We start from the raw sequence: 20,378 nt of genomic DNA, 5'->3' as shown, positions 1-20,378 counted from the left end.
CACTGTACTTGGGTCATTTCGTCAACTGGTGGCTTGTGTGTCTTCCCAAAATACTATCTGGCATAATGGTTTGACTTACACCACCTGGGATCGGGGTTCAGCTCACTGTATGTAGTGCATATGGATCATTTCATCTGTTGCTGGTCAGCATGTCTTCTCAATATGCTCTCCAGCACAATGGTTTTGGTTCATATCTCCAGTGATCAGGGTTCAAGTTACTGTATGTAGTATGAATGTTTTCTCACAGGATTCTGGTTTCCATCCTCAAAAACACATCCTTATGAGTCTAAAGGAGGTGCAGCGGCTTAAGGCTCATTCCTGCCTTACCTCCATTGCTGCTGTGGTAGGTTTCAGCTTCATGAGATGTGTCAGATTTGAAAGGAGGCTCAAAATGAGTATGGATGAATTTGAAACAGGTGGGAACCTAGAATGGAGCCTCAAACTGGCATCTGAACTCCATTGATTCACCATGTAGAAGGAAGTAAGCAGCTTTCTCCATGGAAAAGCACTTCATAAAATTGTTTTGTGTAAATAACACTTGACCTGACGAACAGTGTCGGTCGAAGCCCGTTTGAAATCCCAGGTGGGGATGATAGACGTTCCCCCTTGGTATCCATAAGCTTCCATGACTGTGAGTGGCCCCTCTCGGTGCCTCTTAAATTTCATAAATGGTGCCCCTCAGATGACTGGTGCCCACCTCTGTTACCTAATGGAGTAACTGGCTTTGCTGACTTGTCTAAGGTGCCATAAAGCAGGTGACCCTGAGCAAGTGATTACTCCAGTCGGGACTAACATTGGAGAAATATAGAAAGTTTATTTAAAGCTGTCAGTTTCAAGGCTGAGGGTTCAGTCACTAATCTTGACTCCCCATGTTGCCTTGAAGGAGGCGCTTCCATGCCAGGCCTCACACTGAAGGAAAAATAAAATAAAATTCCAATAATCGTGATGTCCTATATCACTGCAAGGTGATCCTGGATTGCACGTGCGAACATAAATAAAAGTCCCTTGTAATCAGGAGGCGTGTGAAGGCGCTATATGCCACTTAAAAATGAGTCTCGTCCGATACCTTGTGCAGCCCTAAGCCAATTAACCCAACAGGGTAACAATGTGGGGAAACCGAGGCGCCGCTCTGATTTGATAATCATTTTAGATAGAAAGCGTGAATTAAGTGGATTTGGAAGATGAAAGCTGAGGTGAGACGGGACGCCCAGACGGTGGGACGCGCGCTGCAGGGGGGCGGTGACTCCATATTGAGATTGAATTGAAGGTCCAAAGTGAGCCCGTTTTTAAGATGTGGCGCTGCCTTCACGTCAGACTGAAAGTGGCGGGCGGACAAGCAAGCGCAGAAACGACGAGGAGTCGCAAACGGAACAAAGCGGACAATAGAGAAGCATAACTGTTTGACGGTAGTTTGTGTTCTGCGTTATCAATGTCTGCTTTGCTTTTTATATCTGTTGTATTCCTTTAAATATTTGTGAAGCGCTTTGCGCATGGGAAAGGCGCTATATAAATCAAATGTTAATAATTTTAAGGGACTGGTAGCAGCACATCGGAACGCATGGCACGTGTCTGCTGACTTGGATCGTTTGGGCGCACCGTCGCCAGGCAGCTGAAAGAGCTGGACAGAGCGTGCCGGTGGGTACAACTCGACTGGACCACTTTCTAATAATAATAATAAATGGTATGTGTATAGCGCCTTTCACTTTAACCTCCGAATATATCGCCTCCTTTAGTAGAGCAGGGCATGTGGTTCTTAATTGTGTAATGTTCTGATCCCGGTGCAGTACAGTCGTGTAATGAAGGCTGTCATAACCTGACCTCGGCTCGTCCTCCCAAAAGCCCCCGCCGCTTCCCACCTCGTGCCATTGCGACACAAGAAAAAGTTTGCAGTTTGACATCCGTGGGATTTTGCAAATTCGACTTGTTGCGTTTCCCGTTTTCTTGTCGTTGCAGCCGATTTGTTTTGCACGTCGCTGGCAATTCGCCGACCTTCTTCAGTGGCTCCAGGTACAGGCAAGATCCCCTCTGGGGGTTTCGTTGGTGTCCCATCATCACAAAGCAGCAGGACGTCGGATTATTCGGAATCAGCATCGCGACATAACGGACGGACGACCACGGGCTGTCTGACTCCCTTCGCCATCTTTTAATTTTGGTAATTGTTTGCGGTCCTTTTAAGGTCATTCACTGCGGGGGAAAAAAACAAACTCAACCTGAACGCGTGGCCCCCTAGTGGTTAAAGTACGGAACTGTAAGCCTGCTTTTAAAATTACCGACTGACCCGATTGGACTAACAACTACGCTTTTTCCATTAAGTATCTTAACTATTGGAGGACGCTATATAATTTGTATATATATATATATATATATATATATATATATATATATATATATATATTATATAATATATATGTGTGTGTGTGTATGTAAGGGCTGAAAGCTCAGGAATAAAACTACTTTATGATACGTTAAGAAACTTTCACATTAAGAAACTTTATTACTTTAACCTCCGTAACATATACCGTGTTCGCTCCTTCCTCTCCTTCTCTAATGCTGAGAAACTTGTCGCTGCTTTTATCACATCCCGCATCGATTATTGTAATTCCCTACTGGCAGGTGCCCCTTCTAATCTTATATCACAACTCCAGCTTATTCAAAACTCAGCTGCAAGAGTCCTGACACGGACCAGCAGCAGCGAGCACATCACACCATCCTGCTCCGGCTGCACTGGCTCCCTGTGTCTTACAGAATCGAATATAAAATCCTACTAATAACCTACAAAGCCTTAAATAACCTCGTGCCAAACTACATCAGTGACCTTCTCCATCACTATGTGCCTGTCCACCCACTAAGGTCCTCTGATTCTGGCAATCTTGTTGTACCACACACTAATCTACACTCCATGGGTGACAGCAGGGCCTTCAGCTGTATAGCGCCCAGACTCTGGAATGACCTACCGAAATTAATCAGGTCAGCTGACTCCATGAATTCTTTTAAAAAACAACTTAAAACTCATCTGTTCAGGAGCTTTTAGCTCTACTTGACTTTATTACCCTTCTCTCAGTTTACTTCTCTGTCAAGATGCTCATGTAACCTGTGTGTGTGTGTGTGTGCGAGACCATCAATTATGGTGTCTGTTTTTTTTTTCAGAATTCACTGTCTTAATCTTCTTTATTTATGTATCTGGTTTGTACAATGCTATATACCGTATACGCTGCCGTTCTTTATTATATTCTGTAAGTGCCTTGAGCATGGGAAAGGCGCTATATAAATAAAATATATTATTATTATTACGTGATTCATTTTTTCTCCCTTTGGGGATCTCCAGCTGTTAATATGCAAACCGTATCACAGACCTTCGCTTCCATATATATATATATGTGTTGTGAACGGCGCTGTATAGCGCCTGACCCGGCACAGACTCAGACAGAGGCACGTACTTAAACAAAGCACACTTTTATTCTTCTTCAGCCATGGGGCACGACCTTCCCCGTGTCCCACAGGCCCAACACAGTCCCAAAACACCCACTAACCACAACACTCTTCTCTTCTGTTCCTTTCTTTCTTTCCCACCACTCCTCCTCAGGCTTAATCCTCCTCCTCCCAACTCTGGCTCTCTCGAGTGATGGTGGCTGGCCCTTTTTATACCCCACCCGGAAGCGTTCCAGGTGTTTGGCCACCTGGTCCTAATTGCCCTTCCGGGTGGGGCTGAAGATATGACCAGCCAGGCTGCTGACTCCATGCAGCTCACCCTGGCGGCCATCCGAGCCCCCAACCAGGCTGTAGAGGACTTCATCTCCCATGGAGCCATGCGCCAGGCTGGGGAATCATCGTCCGCCAGGGAGGCTGCCACCAAGCGTCCCGGGGTAGGTATTGAGCTGTCCATGGTAGCTCTCAGTAGGGGCGTCCCTGCCGGGCATGAGACCCGGCTGTCCTTCACAGTGTGTATATATATATATATATATATATATATATATATATATGTGTTGTGGCAGATTGCCGGGGTCATTACCTGGCCGGGACGCCTAAAACAACCAGAAGGAATGGCAGGAATAGCTTCCGGGCCACGAGGGGGCAACCGCCCTTGAGCAGGAGAGGACCACAGGAGAACAACAAAAAACTTCTGGCCTGTTGGAACCCGTGGCCACCGTCAGGGGGCGCCTCAAGCCTCGTAGGACTCGAAAATAGTTACTTCCACCACACTTGGCAAGATGGCGGAGGAACCTGCCAGGGACGCCCTGGAGTGCTTCCGGTGCAAAGGGCAGCACGTCTGCCACACCAGGAAGTGCTGCCGGATGGACGTCATCAGACACCTGGAGCACATCCGGGCAGGGATAAAAGGCGCAGCCTTCCTGCAGTCGGGGAGCCGGAGTCAGGAGTGGGAGTAGGACAAAGCTCCCAGGAGGGCCAAGGACTGAGACAGAGATATAGTGGTGATTATTGCTGTGTGCATTGTGTGCTGGGTGGAACTGTGTTTATTTATGAATAATAAACGTGTGCTTTTTATAAAGATGTGGTTTCCGACTGGTGGTGTACGGGCAAGTCTCACAGTGTGTGTGTGTGTGTGTGTGTATATATATATATATATATATATATATATATATATATATATATATATATATATATATAATGTATATGTGTGTATATATGTTGTTATGGATTATAATTTGAAACAGATAACATTCCATACAGCCAAGTCAAATTTAACAAATCAAAGCAAACTTCAACCCCTACCCATAAGAAATTTCTTAAGGCCCCAGTTTCAGTTGCACTTCCCATCTCTCATCGTGGATGTAACTGCAGTGTAACGATAAAGTGTGACCGCTTTAGAAAGGCACTATATTCTCACACTAAGAGAATTCCTGAGGTCCCAACTTTTTAGCAAAGAACAAATATGGAAATAACCGTCCTGCACCGTAAAAGCGCCTCTGGCGTGGTCTTTACCACAGAAAGGTGCTATATAAACTACAGTGTTGATATTGTAACCTAATAGAGCCTGGCTTCAGAATGTAACCATAATGTAATTTGCTGAATGTCTTGGTGTGGTGTTCATTAGAAAAAGGCACTACTGTATATTCAGACACATGGACTGCAATCTTTGGCAACTGTAGTAAGCTTGTGAATGCAAAATTATTCAAATAAGGTGCACCTGAAGTGGGTGCCCTCCAAGTGTCACTCTGCAGTTACGCTGTGAACAGACCCATCATCTCGCCTTGTTTTGTTTGCTATTATAAATTACATTGCCTTTGAGATGCTTATTAAATATTATGTATCACCGGTAAGAAACTAAGCGGCCATTCTGTCCGATTCGCTCAAGTGACTGGCTGGCATGGACACCGATGCGCATCGGGTTTATTTGTTTTGTTGGCGCTGCACGAGTTCCACTTAATGCAAAGCAGCACTTTCTGAAATTTGAATGGCAAATGCACTTCCTCCTTTCTTTCACATGCCAGCTGACTTACAATCCTTTCAAGGCCATTTCTGCTCAAGAGTTTCAGTTCTGTTTCTCCTGTTGGAGTTACGCGTGCCTTGTGGGAAAGTTGTAAGTTACTGGGCTCATCGTACACCAGCGGGCCTGATTTATCGATTTAGAAAGAACAGCAGCTACAACAGAGAGTAGTTTAACCCTCTTTTCAGGCTTTGCAACAGCCGAGATGGTAAGTCGGTGTGAGCGTTGGCACACACGTGTGCATGGGAGGCAGCTAAAGAGCTCAAATGCTGGTAATCCCATGCCAGACCAGGAGTTGGCAGTGTGCATTAACCCTCCCCCCCGTCCCCCTGCAACTTATGTTTTCGCCAAGCAGAGGACAGCGTTGCTTGTTCCCCCGGTGGTGGCGGCTGGTCTCTTAATAATGACGCACTGTTTCCTTTTCCAGGTTTGACAAGCGGACCGTTCTACCTTTTCGCATTGTGAAGCTGCCCTATGTCTCCTTCTGCGATCTTAATGAGAGCCTCCATATTCTTGAAAAGTTAACTCTGGACTGGCTGGGTGAGATATTCAGGAAGGGCATTCGATTAAAAAAAAAAAAATCACAGGTGACTTGTTTGACTTGTTGTCGGGCGTTATTGAGATCTGGCCTTAGCCAGCGCCTGGTCCTGTCCCATAATGCAAATGCCTGGGCGTGGGCTGGCAGCTCTGGGTCAAAGCTCCACTCTTGACACAGCCTCACCTGCTGGTCCAGTAATTCACCATTTTTATTACGGGTCTCTGCCTTTAGGAGGTCAGACTTGGCGGCATCCTCATCTGTGAGACCATAATAAGTCTGGTACGCTTTCCCTTTCAGTAACAGCACTATTCTGTTAGCCGCTTCCGCACGATCCCACTGGTGTCTGTCTAGTAAAGATAACAATACCTGGGACGGAGCTGATGCCTGGTACTTTGGAACCATAACCTGTGCCTCAAAATCAGCGATCTGGGTGCCGTACTCCCCCACCTGGAGTGCTGTTGCCATTGCCGTCGGACTGTCTCTTAGGTCCTGCTCCTGGCAAAATTTGGAGCAAAATCCTGCCAACTACGCCACTGTAAATGAAAGAGAAGAACACAGAAAAAGGTTTGGGGTAGCCATCCTGTGTACTCGGAAGATTTGGCTGGAAAATAAGAGCAAAAATCATCAATCAGTCTTTACAGAGTTGAGTCCAAAACAGAACTGACTCATGGCGAGCTTTTTTAAAGTCAGGTGGAGGAAGACATGTCATCAATCCTGGAAGCGGATGAGGTGTCGTCGGCCCCGATTCCAGAAGTGATATTGACGGGCACTGGCAGAATTTCCATCTGGGGGTCTGCAGGAAAAGGAGAGGAAGGGTTAGTGCACACTGCCATCCCCTGGTCCAGAGTGGGATTACCGTCATTTGAGCCCTTTAGCTGCCTGTGACGGTGTGCAATTCCCCCTGACCCTAATTAAACGTTAGGGTTAAACGTTAAAACGTTCTCAACGGCCGCCCAAGACTCGGTGGTGGCTCTCCCGCACTCCCTCACGGCAAGGTGCTGTCCTCGGTTATGGTCACAGCAGGCTTTCCAATTCTTATAAACCGATACAGGCCAGTTCATTTTTAAATATTACACATTTACACACCTTACTCAGCTGGCTTTATTACTTAGGGAAAGTATTGTAAGCGTCCAAAGATTCGATGTCGAGATTTTGATGAATCTCGACGTTTTAGACCTCCCAGACTTTCTCATATGTGAAGTATAGGTAATGTATTGTAATCCTCCAAAAATTCCATTTCGAAATTTTGACGAATCTCTGAGTCATTTTTAGCATTCTGTCTGTCTGTCTGTGTAGATGTGTATGTAAACACAATAACTTGAGTACGCTCTCAGTTAGGTCAACCAAATTTTGCATACAAGTATTACGTGCAAAACGTAGCTTTCTGTCAACATTTCCGTTAACCGGAACTGGCATTTTACCTTTTATTCATACAGCTGCAAAGTCCGATTAATCAACTTTACTTTTACAATAATTGTTCAATATATTATTAATTTGATTTGTTGTTTATGGTTCTTTAATGTACATACTATAAAAATATAATTATTGTGTTGCGGTTTACACCTCAAATATCCATCCCCATAACTGAGTATACGAGAAAGTCGAGGGGAGACCACTCCTAATTTTTATTTTTAGCGACCCACCACAAAAGAGTGTAATTGCAGACCCCAGTACCTCCGAGGTCAGTCGTGTAATGCCCCAATATCACGAAACGCCCTCAACTTCATTCACGTAACACCCATCACATTAGACCACAGGTGTCGAACTCCGGTCCTCAAGGGCCGCCATGGCTGCATGTTTTCATTCTAACCATCTTCTTCATTAGTGAGCCGTTTTTACTGCTAATTAACTTCTTTTGCTTTAGTTTTAATTAACTTGACTCAGGCCCCTTAGTTGTCTCTTTTTCCTTAATTAGTAGCCAAACAATAATGAGACAAACAAGCTATCATATGACCAGCTCACCTGTGCCCATCACACAATATCTAAAAATAAAGAAAGGTGATGGTCTAAGTAGGGTTGGTCTCTCAGGTCACCAAAACATTATGACGGTGTTCTTAGGAAAAACAGAAAAATCAACAGTTATGGAAATGTCTGCTGTGGCAGAATGAGAGCAGCAACAAGCCATGGAATTAAATAACGGGCTTAATTAACAGCAAGAAGCATCTTCTCATTAAGAGACTGTTTGGAATGAAACTGATTGGAGTTTGAAATCCCAGTTTAGCTGGTCATCTGTTGGCTCGTTTCACATCTCATTTCTGTTTGGCTGCCATTTCATGAAGAAACAAATCAATTCAGAGGACTGAATCCTTAAAAACAGGGCTATTGAAATCAAGGGAAAAGGAATTACAGTGGAACCTCGAGATACGAGTTTAATTCGTTCCAGCGCTGAGCTCGTGTAGCGAATTTCTCGTATCTAGAACAAACTTCCCCATTGAAAATAATGGAAATCCAGTTAATCCGTTCCACACCCCCAAAAATATCAACATAAAAATCAATTTTCCTAACAAATAACACTGATAAATAATATATACTGTAGTTTACCTTTAATAAATAACACTGGTAAATAATATAACTGTAGTTTACCTTTATGAAGAGTCCCGGCTGGCTTGAGGGAGACGATAGGGAGGTGGGGAGGAGGAAACGGGTTACTGTGGGGAAGGAGAGTCCCCCTCTGATTCAGGAAGGCGCTCTCTTCTTGGGAATTTTACCCCACTGATGCAAAAAAAACAATGAAATCACAAGCGCACAAACGCGTAGATCCTCACGCTACGGGAGAACAAGGAACACTGAGTGAGGTGACAGGCGGGCAGCGTCAGCTTGGGTGAATTCCTGAGGCGAGGCGGATCGGGAAACGCGTCACGCATACCCACAGCCTGGCTCGTGGCTCGTTACGCAAGCCAATGCTCGTATTTAGATCCGAATTTTTCGCTCATACTTTCCTCGTATCTTGAATTTCTCGTATACAGAGCTGTTCGTATCTCGAGGTTCCACTGTATTTAGCAGTGAAAACTGCTCACTGATTAGGTAAAGGGTTAGAATGAAAACCTGTAGCTGCTGCGGCCCTCCAGGCCCAGAGTTGACACCCCTGCATTAGACTATGATTAACATTAGGGCCCCATTACACTATGGTTAAGATTAGGGTTGCAGGAGGGTTATCTGAGTCAAAGGGCGTTTTGTGACTGACGTTGTGGGCATTACCTGATCTATGTCATAGATAGATAGATAGATACTTTATTAATCCCAATGGGAAATTCACATTCTTCAGCAGCAGCATACTGATACAATAAATAATATTAAATTAAAGAATGATAATAATGCAGGTGAAAAACAGACAATAACTATGTATAATGTTAAATGTTAACGTTTACCCCCCCGGGTGGAATTAAAGAGTCGCATAGTTTGGGGGAGGAACGATCTCCTCAATCTGTCTATGGAGCAGGACAGTGACAGCAGTCTGTCGCTGAAGTTGCTCTTCTGTCTGGAGATGACACTATTTAGTGGATGCAGTGGATTCTCCATAATTGATAGGAGCCTGCTGAGCGCCCTTCGCTCTGCCACAGATGTTAAACTGTCCAGCTCCATGCCAACAATAGAGCCTGCCTTCCTCACCAGTTTGTCCAGGCGTGAGGCGTCTTTCCTCTTAATGCTGCCTTCCCAGCACACCACTGCGTAGAAGAGGGCGCTCGCCACAACTGTCTGATAGAACATCTGCAGCATCTTATTGCAGATGTTGAAGGACGCCAGCCTTCTAAGGAAGTATAGTCGGCTCTGTCCTTTCTTACACAGAGCATCAGTATTGGCAGTCCAGTCTAATTTATTATCCAGCTGCACTCCCAGATATTTATAGGTCTGCACCATCTGCACACAGTCACCTTTGATGATCACTGGGTCTATGAGGGGTCTGGGCCTCCTAAAATGCACCACCAGCTCTTTGGTTTTGCTGGTGTTCAGGTGTAGGTGGTTTGAGTCGCACCATTTAACAAAGTCATTGATTAGGTCCCTATACTCCTCCTCCATAGGCATGGCAAGCTGTAGCTACACCCTTCTCGTCCCGCCAGCGTCTTCAACGGCAAGCGCGCTGTGATTTTTTGGGCGGCACCAACGAGTCACATGCTCACTCGAAAAGCCCGCCCCTCCCGCTATGCTTCGGTCATATGACCTTCAGACGCGTGTCATGGCTGCGGTTGGTTATGCTTGCGGCTTCTCTGCGATGTTTCGCTGTGCCGTGTTGTTGACTGCGCTCCTGTCGCGCGCCCAGGCTGAGGTCGTCTCCGTGGTTTTGGATCGACAGACGGACAAGCTGATCGTGAAGGCGGGCTTCGACCCCCAGTTTGTAGCGTGGGCCAACTTCACGGATGATATTCAGCGGAGCGGGTAGGTGGATGGATGATGGTACGAGCCGCAGTGCAGGCAGGCACTGTGCAGCACAGCACAAAGGCGAGGGGCTGCCACTCGTAAGCACGTGGCCTCGCCGCGTCTGCTTCGTGTTTCTGAGGAGCACTTCGTGCAGCGGCAGCCTGCATGTAGCGCCTTTTGGGACGTTTACCTGGTCGTGCGGCACGTGGCTTGTGCGCCTGGGTTTCATTGGGTGTCAGGGTGAAAAGCTCCCGACCCCGCTTTGTATGAAGGATTCTCCATGACGGATATTTGGCTGCTGTTTTTATCCACATTATAAAGTATAGCGCTGTCCTTTAGTGAACACAGTTATGGGCTGTGGGGTGTTTACTGGTCCAAGTTAGTATCACTGTGTCCACGCATTTGCAGACACCTTAGTAACACGCGTAATATAGTGCCTTGTACGTATAGCTGCTATAGATGGCCCTCTCAGATTCCTGCAGATTTGACGGTGAGAGCTAAACTTATACTTGACAGTATATAGCGCCATAGTTACCACAGTTTTTCTTGGTGTGGATTTAGATCTGTCCTGTTTTTGGTAGCACTGTTAGGTGAAAACTAGAAACTGGGTAAATGCTTCATGGAGAGAATAATGGATGACTATCTTATTGATGTGATGGTTTTCCTTTCTCTTTTGAAATCAAAACATCCTCAAAAAAAAAAAAAAAAGAAGAAGAAGAGTCTTGTGCTGATGACAGATCGCAGTTTGCTCATTCTGCCCAGGCTCTGCATCATAAGCAAGGAGAAGTGAAAGTTTTGGTGCAGGAAACCATGCGATTTCCCTCGAGTGCGGAGTTACAGTAAAACTTTCATTGCTTCTGTTTTCAGTTTCTTGGAATTTTGAAGTAGGATATTTTTTGTGATTGCAAGACGCAACAGGGGAGTCCTTCAGCCCCAGTGGTTAACCTTCCTGAGGTCTACTGGTCAGAGCCTTTCTTGGCTATAGAGATGCCACACTTTGGCACATTTGTTTTTTTTTTCCCAAAACTGCTCTAATGTATGCTGGTCATCTCTGACTAAAACTTGAAATTTGCTTATTCTCCATTCAGAGGTCTTGGCTTTCCAGTGACAGCCCAGTTTGTGCGTGCAGTGTAATGAACTTGCAAAATCTTGAAGAAAGAAACCACTGAACACAGGAGTTTACGCCACTGCCTTACCACTGATATTATTATTAATAATAATAATAGTAATAATGCATTTTTTTTATATAGCGCCTTTCCCATGATCAAAATGCTTCATATGTATACTCGGGCTCTCCCACACGTTTCTAAGCCTTGGGGGCAGCTGCAGCGTTAGGAGGGCCCACCTGCTTGGGCTCAGTACACGAACCACAAGGAAAATAAGATGAAGAATAAGGAAATATGGGATTAACATAAGACTATAATAATAAAAATGTTCATGAAAAATAAACTTACTTTTTAACAAAACATAAAAAATCCTATTCAAAAGATTAAACTAAAAAGACATTTGAGCTAGGTTTGAAACCCTGGATAAGCCATAGCAGCTATATGTGTTCATTCTTATTGTTTCACTTCTTTCTTCTTGTCCTACTTTTTGCTATCACTTTCATTTCTGTCCTCAAAACGCCCTGCATGTTGTTCCTTTTTCTCATCCTGCCCATTTTTGTTTTTCCCCATAATAGACCTTCACCTTTCTCTGTTTTGCCTTTGGCAGGTGGGCATACCTGGAAGTGACCACCAGTGGGTGCTACAATGACAGTCTTCAGGCTTACGCAGCAGGAGCCGCGGAGGCATCGCTCACAAAACAGGTGAGGCCAGCAGGGTCGTGTTGGGTTGTTAATTTTAATGTCCTTATGCCATTAAGTTGTGATGTTCCAGGGTCACTTTTCAGAGACATACCCACTACAGAGCTGTCATACCGGCCGGCCTTGGGACTTGGATGTAGGACTACATGTGACAAGAATGCTGGTTCACTTCTTTTCTATGGACTCTGGTGTGACTACTGATCTGAACAACTTAATCGCATAGACCAGGGCCGGGCAAAGTCATTCCTGGAGGGCCGCAGTGGCTGCAGGTTTTTGTTCTAACCCAATTGCTTAATAAGAAGCTGTTTTTGCTCTAGAAACACTTCTGCTTCATTTTAGTTATCTCCCTCATTAAGATTATGAACCCTTATTGCTTATTTAAGTCTTAAACAGCTGCATTCTCGGTTTTTAATTGCTCCTTATTAGCAATAAGATACAAATAACAAAAGAAACCAGCAGTTACCCATTTTGCTTCTTACCCTTTACACCTGTGTGTATTTATCGTGCACTAGTTGGTTTAATTAAATATTTGAAAGGAAAGAGAAGAGAAAAAAGTGAAGGACTGAGAATTACTCATCCGTTTTACACTTCAAAGTATTTGGATGATATCCTTAGAATGGAAAAAAAATCTAGGATAGGAGAATGACTTGACATAGCAGAGTTAAAGCACTAACAAGCCGTGAAATGTAATTATTGGCAAGGATTGTTTTCTAATTAAGCAACTGGGTTGGAACAAAAACCCGCAGCCACTGCGGCCCTCCAGGAATGACTTTGCCCACCCCTGGCATAGATGAAGCATTGCATCATAGTCGGGCAACATCTTCAAACTCCATTCACTGCCTGTTTGTTGTTTTTTTTTTTTTTTTTTTAAGCTGTCATGGACTTCTGATACAGAGCGTTATCCAGCATCTGTTGTTGTAGGAGGAGGCCAGTTACAACACACATCATCAAAGGTTCTTTTTTAAATGGCTGCAGCAACTCTAATCAAACAAACAAACAACACTCCGTTCATCCGGTGTTAGGTTTCTGCTTACCAGACTCAAAGATGGTCTCAATTGAGAGCCGAGGCTATAGCCTCCAGTACTGCGCTCACTAAGGTACAATCCCATTACTTATTTAGGAGACATCACCCAGGATGTCACTATGTAGACACTACTCCGAGGTGTCCCTCTGCTTGTTCTCTGCGGAGCACAAAAAAAGAGCCAATGATTCTCTTATTCCTCAGACGAACAGCCACACGGCTTTATTAAGTTCTTCAGCTAAGTTTGTTTGAGTGTGCTAGAGAAAGATCAGCAACATAAGCAGAAGTAAAAAATACAAAAGTTGCCATAAATACAAAACGACTTGGGACAGTCAGCACAGGCCAGACTTGAAGATCAGATGTCATTCTTTCAGGCAGCACACAGATTGCATTGCAATAAATCTGATAGGCAAGTCGCTCGTAGTAATAATAAGGTGCCATTCTGTCTCTGTCTGCGTGAATCTGTTCATGATTCTTTTTACTTCGCTGTTCCGCTCGTCAGCTCATCATCTGAGGACATAACTACACCCAATGCATTGGACCGGGCTTAAAGAATGTTATTACTTATTTGCCCCAGCTCATTGCATGACATCATTGATTTGTTCCAGTTTATGAATACTAATGGAAGAGATTATGTACTGAACTCCTTTAGGTGGGCTCACAAGAGTAACTAGGGGCGCTATATTACACACTTGTCCCTAAGGACACTTTCCCCTTGGGATTAATAAAGTATCTATCTATCTATCTATCTCATCCTGCCGACTACGCTATCTATCTATATATCTATCTGTCTATCTGTCTATCTATCTATCTGTCTATCTATGTAAGCATACAAACATTCAGGCTGTCATGACATGGAGTCTTCCTCAAAGGCAAAATAGGTGTGAGGCCTCCAAAAGCTATTATCTCCGATACCTTCTTAGAAGAGTCGCAGCTTAACTCGGCCGGGCCCTCAACACCACCCGCTGGCTTCACCTAGAGCAGACCCCAAAAATGGGCAGCTGGCAAAACAACTCTGAATGGTCAAAAATAGAACAAAAGCCCCACAAGTAGAGGGATGAGCTTAAACCATAAACCGTTTTATATTAAAGCACGGCAAAGAAAGAATCTTTCAATTGAAGATTTAGCTATTAAAAATAGAAAAATACACTGACCTTTAATTAGATTAGATAAACTTTATTGATCCCATGGGGAAATTTATATGCATACAGCTGCAGAAACCTAAAATACAAGGGTACAGACTCGCAGGTGTGATAATAAAGCCTCTCAGTCAGTTGGCAAGTGCCATGGCTATGAAGTAAATTCACCATGTTGCCCAAATTGTGATGTTGATAGCAACCCTGCTTTGTCAACTCCCAGTGGCCAGCCATCGCACTGTGAACAGGTTGTCTTCCTCATTTCTGGCCCATTTTATCAACCACACACCTCAGAGAAGTGTGAAAATGGGAAGAGGTCAAAACCAGAAAAGGGGAAATCTCTTTATAGTAAAATGGAACAGTGATGAGAGTACGCATGCCATCCTGGATTAAGCAGAACTGCCTGAAAATGAAACTATAAACTCAAATATTAATTCACATGTTACAGACAAGGTGTTGAGCAAAGAGCCTGTACCAAGCGGGAATGAAATGTGCCACATGTTGAATGTGTGAAGACTCCTGCACTGTATGGTGTGACTCATTCCTTTCAAGAGGCCTGTTTTACTATTAAGTTGCCAGGGAGCCAGAGCCTGTTGTGGCAGCATCAGACACAAGGCTGGAACCAACTCTGGACTGGCACCACAGTTCAGTGTAGAGACACTGACATTCTGACATGCTTATACTTGGGGTTCTGAAATACCTGGCAGGCAGTATGAACTAGAGGAAGCGAACTGCACACAGGCTTTGCCCAGGCCAGGAGTTGAACCCAAGTTTGTGGGGTTGTAAATGAACTACAATGGCATTAGTGTTTTCTGTAAGACCTCGGGCACAGTGTGCTGTGCCACTGCACTGAGCAGATTGTATTATATAACTGAAAATGTCCAACCTTGATAAAAATAACACGACATTGGTCATGCTTGTCAAGGCAGGAGGTTCTTATTGGCTGATACTTGGGGGCGTCGCGTAATTGGCTCTGATGTCATTCCCCTATTATTCCCTGGGCTCCTTGTTCTTCTACAGCTCCTCTACATGCACTGGATGAACACTATTGTGGGATACTGTGGCCCAGTGCAACACGACATGGGCTACTGCCAGAGGCTGAAGGACTACATCATCCGAAACCTGAAGTGGATGGAGACCAAGATGGACAGCGGAGAGGATCCCGAGTACTGGCACCAAGTAAGTCTTCTGCATCACTTAATTGGTATGGCGCGTCTTCTCGTTTCAGTGTTCTTTTGTACACTTTAATGCCAATGCTGACCTGCTGTTAGGATCGAAATGCTTGGAAAGTCCATTGGGGGCCTCTGTCAGCAGTACATCCACTTGGGTTTCAAGGCGCCTGTTTTTGGGTTCCTAACAATTCTCATGTTGTTTTTGTTTCAGTTTTTCGATTGGCATTTCATGTTTTGTCCTTTTCACACTTTTGTGACTTCATCATGTCACTGTTTTGTGTTTCTTGTCTTCATCTTCATTAAGCAGTTATCAGAACTTCAAACGTCTTGTTGAAGACTTGTGAGTAAATCACGCTCAAGTAAATGAAGAAAAAAATGTTGTTTTAGAATTTCTGTTTGTTTGACTTGTGCTTTTGGCCAGGGTTTTGCTATCGATCTCTGAAGGCACAGTGCTGTGATAAAAGTATTTGCCCCCTTCCTAATAGGCTCTGTTTTCACATATGCTACACAAGCAGTCGCCTCTGGGCTTTAGGCAAAATGCCATATTGGAGAAAGGGAACCTGACTGAACACACCGTATCATTTTTTTAAAGAATAAAGATCTCTAACACCCCCTTGTGGAAAAGTAATTATTAGCCAAGAGTTCAATACTCTTTTTCAGTAATATTTCATCCATCCATTATCCAACCCGCTATATCCTAACTACAGGGTCACGGGGGTCTGCTGGAGTTAATCCCAGCCAACATTGGGCACAAGGCAGGAAACAAACCCTGGGCAGTGCACCAGCCCACCGCAGGGCGCACACACCAGGGACAATTTCGGATCGCCAGTGCACCTAACCTGCATGTTTTTGGACTGTGGGAGGAAGCCCTTGCAGACACGGGGAGAACATGCAAACTACATGCAGGGAGGACCCGCGAGATGAACCCGGGTCCCTTAACTGCCCACTGCGCCACCGTGCCGCCAGTAATTACATCTCGGCTTTAATTTGAGAAGAATCTTTCGCATCACTGTTGAGGAATTTTAAAAAGTGAAAGTGTGAACTGCTCACCTCTGCATCTCTACTGGGGTCGAGTCAGGACTTTGACTTGTTGTGTTGATCATTTAGTTGAGTCCAACTCCACCACATGATTTTATGGTCTTCTGAGCCATTTGGCTTGTGTTTCAGAGATTATGGATACTGCACGACTGTTGAGCTATAAAGCACCCATCGTGCAAGCAGCTCACTCTCAGAATCTTCTGGTTCTGTTGCGGCACCTAAGCCACACTTGAAAGCTTCAGTTTTGTGTTTTTCATAGTCATTCGCTTCTGTTTTGTCTCCTTGTGTATTTTGTTTCGGAGATGTGGGTACTGTTTTTGAAGCTGTTGTCTTGTAAGGCGCCCATCATGCAAGCTGTTGACTCTCTGAAACGTGTCCCCTGATTGTGGTCTGGCCTCTGTGCCACTCAAAAACCTGAATTTTGTGTTTTTTGGAGTGATTCACTTCTCTTTTCCCTCCTTGTCCTGCTGCAGTGGTGTTTCAGCTTCAGGTCACGAAGAGATGAGTAAGCATTCTCCTTAAGAATATTCTGGTGAAGTGCACAATTCATGCTCACTTCAATAGATAGATAGATACTTTATTAATCCCAAGGGGAAATTCCCATACTCCAGCAGCAGCATACTGATAAAGACAATATTAAATTAAAGAGTGATAACAATGCAGGTATACAGACAGACAATAACTTTGAATAATGTTAACGTCAAGCCCCCCCCCCCCCTGGTGGAATTGAAGAGTAGAGTCACATAGTGTGTGGGAGGAATGATCTTCTCAGTCTGTCAGCGGAGCAGGATGGTGACAGCAGTCTGTCGCTGAAGCTGCTCCTCTGTCTGGAGATGATCCTGTTCAGTGGATGCAGTGGATTCTCCATGATTGACAGGAGCCTGCTCAGTGCCCGTTGCTCTGCCACGGATGTCAAACTCTCCAGCTCCATGCCTACAATAGAGCCTGCCTTCCTCACCGGTAATAACAATAACAGCAAGTCTTCCAAGTCCTGAGGCAGCAAAGCATCCCCACACCAGAACCCCCTGTTTTATTGTAAGCCTGAGGTTCTTACTGTCAGAAATTAGACAAAATAGACCCTGTGGTGTCCAAAGAGTTCCACTTTTGACTCACCTGTCAGTATCTCAAAAGGCTTGGGTTATCATCCATCCATCCATCCATCCATTAATTATCCAACCCGCTATATCCTAACTACAGGGTCACGGGGGTCTGCTGGAGCCAATCCCAGCCAACACAGGGCAGAAGGCAGGAAACTAACCCCGGGCAGGGTGCCAGCCCACCACTGGGCACACACCAGGAACAATTTAGAATTGCCAATGCACCTAACCTGCATGTCTTTGGACTGTGGGAGGAAACCCATACAGACACAGGGAGAACATGCAAACTCCACGCAGGGAGGACCTGGGAAGCGAACCCGGGTCTCCTAACTGTGAGGCAGCAGTGCTACCCACTGCGCCACCGTGCCGACGGCTTGGGGATCATCCAGGTGTTTATTCAAGGGTAGCATTAATGCAAAGAGTCTGCCTGGCTACATTCATATGAATCTCGTTTATCTTCTGTCTCCGTCTTATTGTGAATTCACTAACACTGACTGTAACAGTAATTTGAATGTCCTTCTGGGAGCCTCTGAGACTTCTGGGTTGTCACAGTGCCTTTGGGGTCATTTTGGCCTAATGATGAGGGAAACCCTGTGACCTGTGGATTGAATTAAGTCCCCATTTCCCTGGCAGGTCAGATAAGGGAAGTCAGTTATAAAAGTTTTTTCCCATTGAAGGGAGTAGCAAGCTAACCCAGGTGAACCTGGAAAATGGTTGTTGAACCTGTAGAGAGCGTCTTTGCCCATGACTTTGATATTAGGCCTGCGGCCTGACACCGGACAATATCCTACTATAACTTTGGAATTTAGGTGGACTTGTGCTTTTTCAGAATTCTGCAAGTGAGTAATGTGTATTTGAAATTGATGAAAGGCCACTAGAGGGCATTAATTCCTTTCTTTGTAGTCAGCATTAAGGACTTCACTAAGAAAGACATTGGGAGCAGGCTGTCTAAAGTAAGATGAGCTTTCAAGTGTTTAAGGTTGGTCTGAAAGTTGATGCACTACAGCCATAAGATGAAACAGAATTAATAATAGCAATGTCAAGTCCATCTTACTGACTGGGAGTGAATGAAGGAGAATAACGGAAATCAACATGTGTAGGTACCATCATAGCCACTTGTGAAAAATTAGTAGAATCTGTCTGGCCAAGCTGGGTCTCCAACAAGGACTTACTTATTAGATCTTATAAAGTCCACATGCATCATTCAGCAGATAGCAAAGTCACCTGAGCTGGATAGGCCTTGTATTAAGGATGCCAGGTTCAAGCATCACAAAAGTAGGCCTTCCTTGGACACCACAGGGCAAAGAGGCCTAGAGGCAGACCAAAACCAAATGGGTGAAGAGCTTTAGAGAGAGCTGGAAATGACTTGGGGTGAAGCAGAAGCAAACCATGAAAGACAGTGTACAGTGGAGAGCTCTTGTGTTGACCTTTATGGACTGATTAGAGTAAAGAGGATAATGTTAAAGCCCCTGGAGTATAATAGGTGTCTTGCTATTGTTAGCTTATGTGTGCGTCTTGTTGGCACCAATAATTAGACGGGCAGCCATCGTCAAGATTTTGTAGAGGGTGGTGTGGTGGAGGTGATTTGAAAGTTTAAGGCTAGAAGGAGAGCATGGGTGACGTCTCGCTTGGTAGCGAGAACTGCAGTAACACTGGTGTTGCAGAGACCTTGACAGTATAGTGGGAGGGAGTGTTAACTGTAAAATGGTGAGTGGGTGAGGTACAACTAACTTAATGTAGACGTGGGGAAACCCAGTGGTTAACATCTTTACTTATTTGAAACTTTCTTTTTACACCTGTTTGGCTATTTTGAGGTTCTAATCTAAATATTCCTCTTTCCACATCTGTTACTAATTTGGGTGTTAGAATGGACTCCCAACTTAATTTTGACACCCACATCAAATATCTCTAAGTCATCTTTTTACCATCTCAAGAACATCGCCAAACTCCATTACTCACCCTGGCAGATGCAGAGAAGCTCGTCCATGCCTTTGTCTCTTCCAGGCTGGATTATTGTAATGCGCTCCTCATCGGGATTCCTGGCAAGAGTATCCAGAGACTCCAGTATATTCAGAACAGCGCTGCCAGGATCCTGATGAGGGTGCGAAAGCATGATCACATCACCCCAATTCTGAAAACCCTTCACTGGCTCCCTGTTTCATCCAGAATAGAGTATAAGGTCTCCCTTCTTACCCATCAGTGCATTTATGGACATGCCCCTCTTTATCTACAGGAACTCCTTACCCTTCATACCTCCTTACGTTCCCTCCGCTCTGTACACACTAACACTCTTCAAGTCCCCAGAACTAAGCTCAGCAGCATGGGTGACGGCGTTTTCATCTGTGGCGCCGAGGCTGTGGAATGCCCTCCCTGATTACCTGAGAGCCCCACAATCGACTGAGGCCTTTAAGCGAAACCTAAAAACTCATCTTTTTAGAAAGACATTTTGTTAAATTATTTTATAGATTCCTCTGTTTTTATTTTCTATTTTTACTCTGTAGCACTTTGGGATTGCTAAAATATAAAGTGCAATATAAATAAAATTTATTATTATTATCTAATCGGCGTTCCTATTCCAAACATCTGAATGTAATCTGCAGTACTCCAAGTCCTACAGAATGTCCATCTTCCTACATATCTTGTTTTGGTGAGGTGCCAGTTGCCTACAGAACACAAGTCTTTGTTACTTATCAACTTCTTTTGTTCATTGAATGAATTTGTTCAAGCGTTATGTTTGAAAACCTTGATGTTTTATTTCACAATGTCTTCA

At 44.6% G+C, this 20,378-nt stretch overlaps 1 protein-coding gene across 1 annotated transcript in view; it reads left to right on the top strand.

Annotated features, from left to right (window-relative positions):
- Positions 1-10,127: 10,127 nt before the first annotated feature.
- Positions 10,128-20,378, top strand: part of plbd2 (phospholipase B domain containing 2) — a 37,811-nt gene continuing 27,560 nt past the window's right edge. The window contains exons 1-3 of the mRNA XM_028824322.2: positions 10,128-10,358; positions 12,054-12,147; positions 15,322-15,480. Coding sequence (XP_028680155.2) covers positions 10,159-10,358; positions 12,054-12,147; positions 15,322-15,480 — 453 coding nt within the window. The 5' untranslated portion in view covers positions 10,128-10,158. The remainder of the gene's footprint in view (positions 10,359-12,053; positions 12,148-15,321; positions 15,481-20,378) is intronic.

Source organism: Erpetoichthys calabaricus, chromosome 18 (genome assembly GCF_900747795.2).
Source record: "Erpetoichthys calabaricus chromosome 18, fErpCal1.3, whole genome shotgun sequence".
NCBI classification, from domain to species: Eukaryota; Metazoa; Chordata; class Cladistia; order Polypteriformes; family Polypteridae; genus Erpetoichthys; species Erpetoichthys calabaricus.
This window is presented reverse-complemented; position numbering and strand designations above follow the sequence as displayed.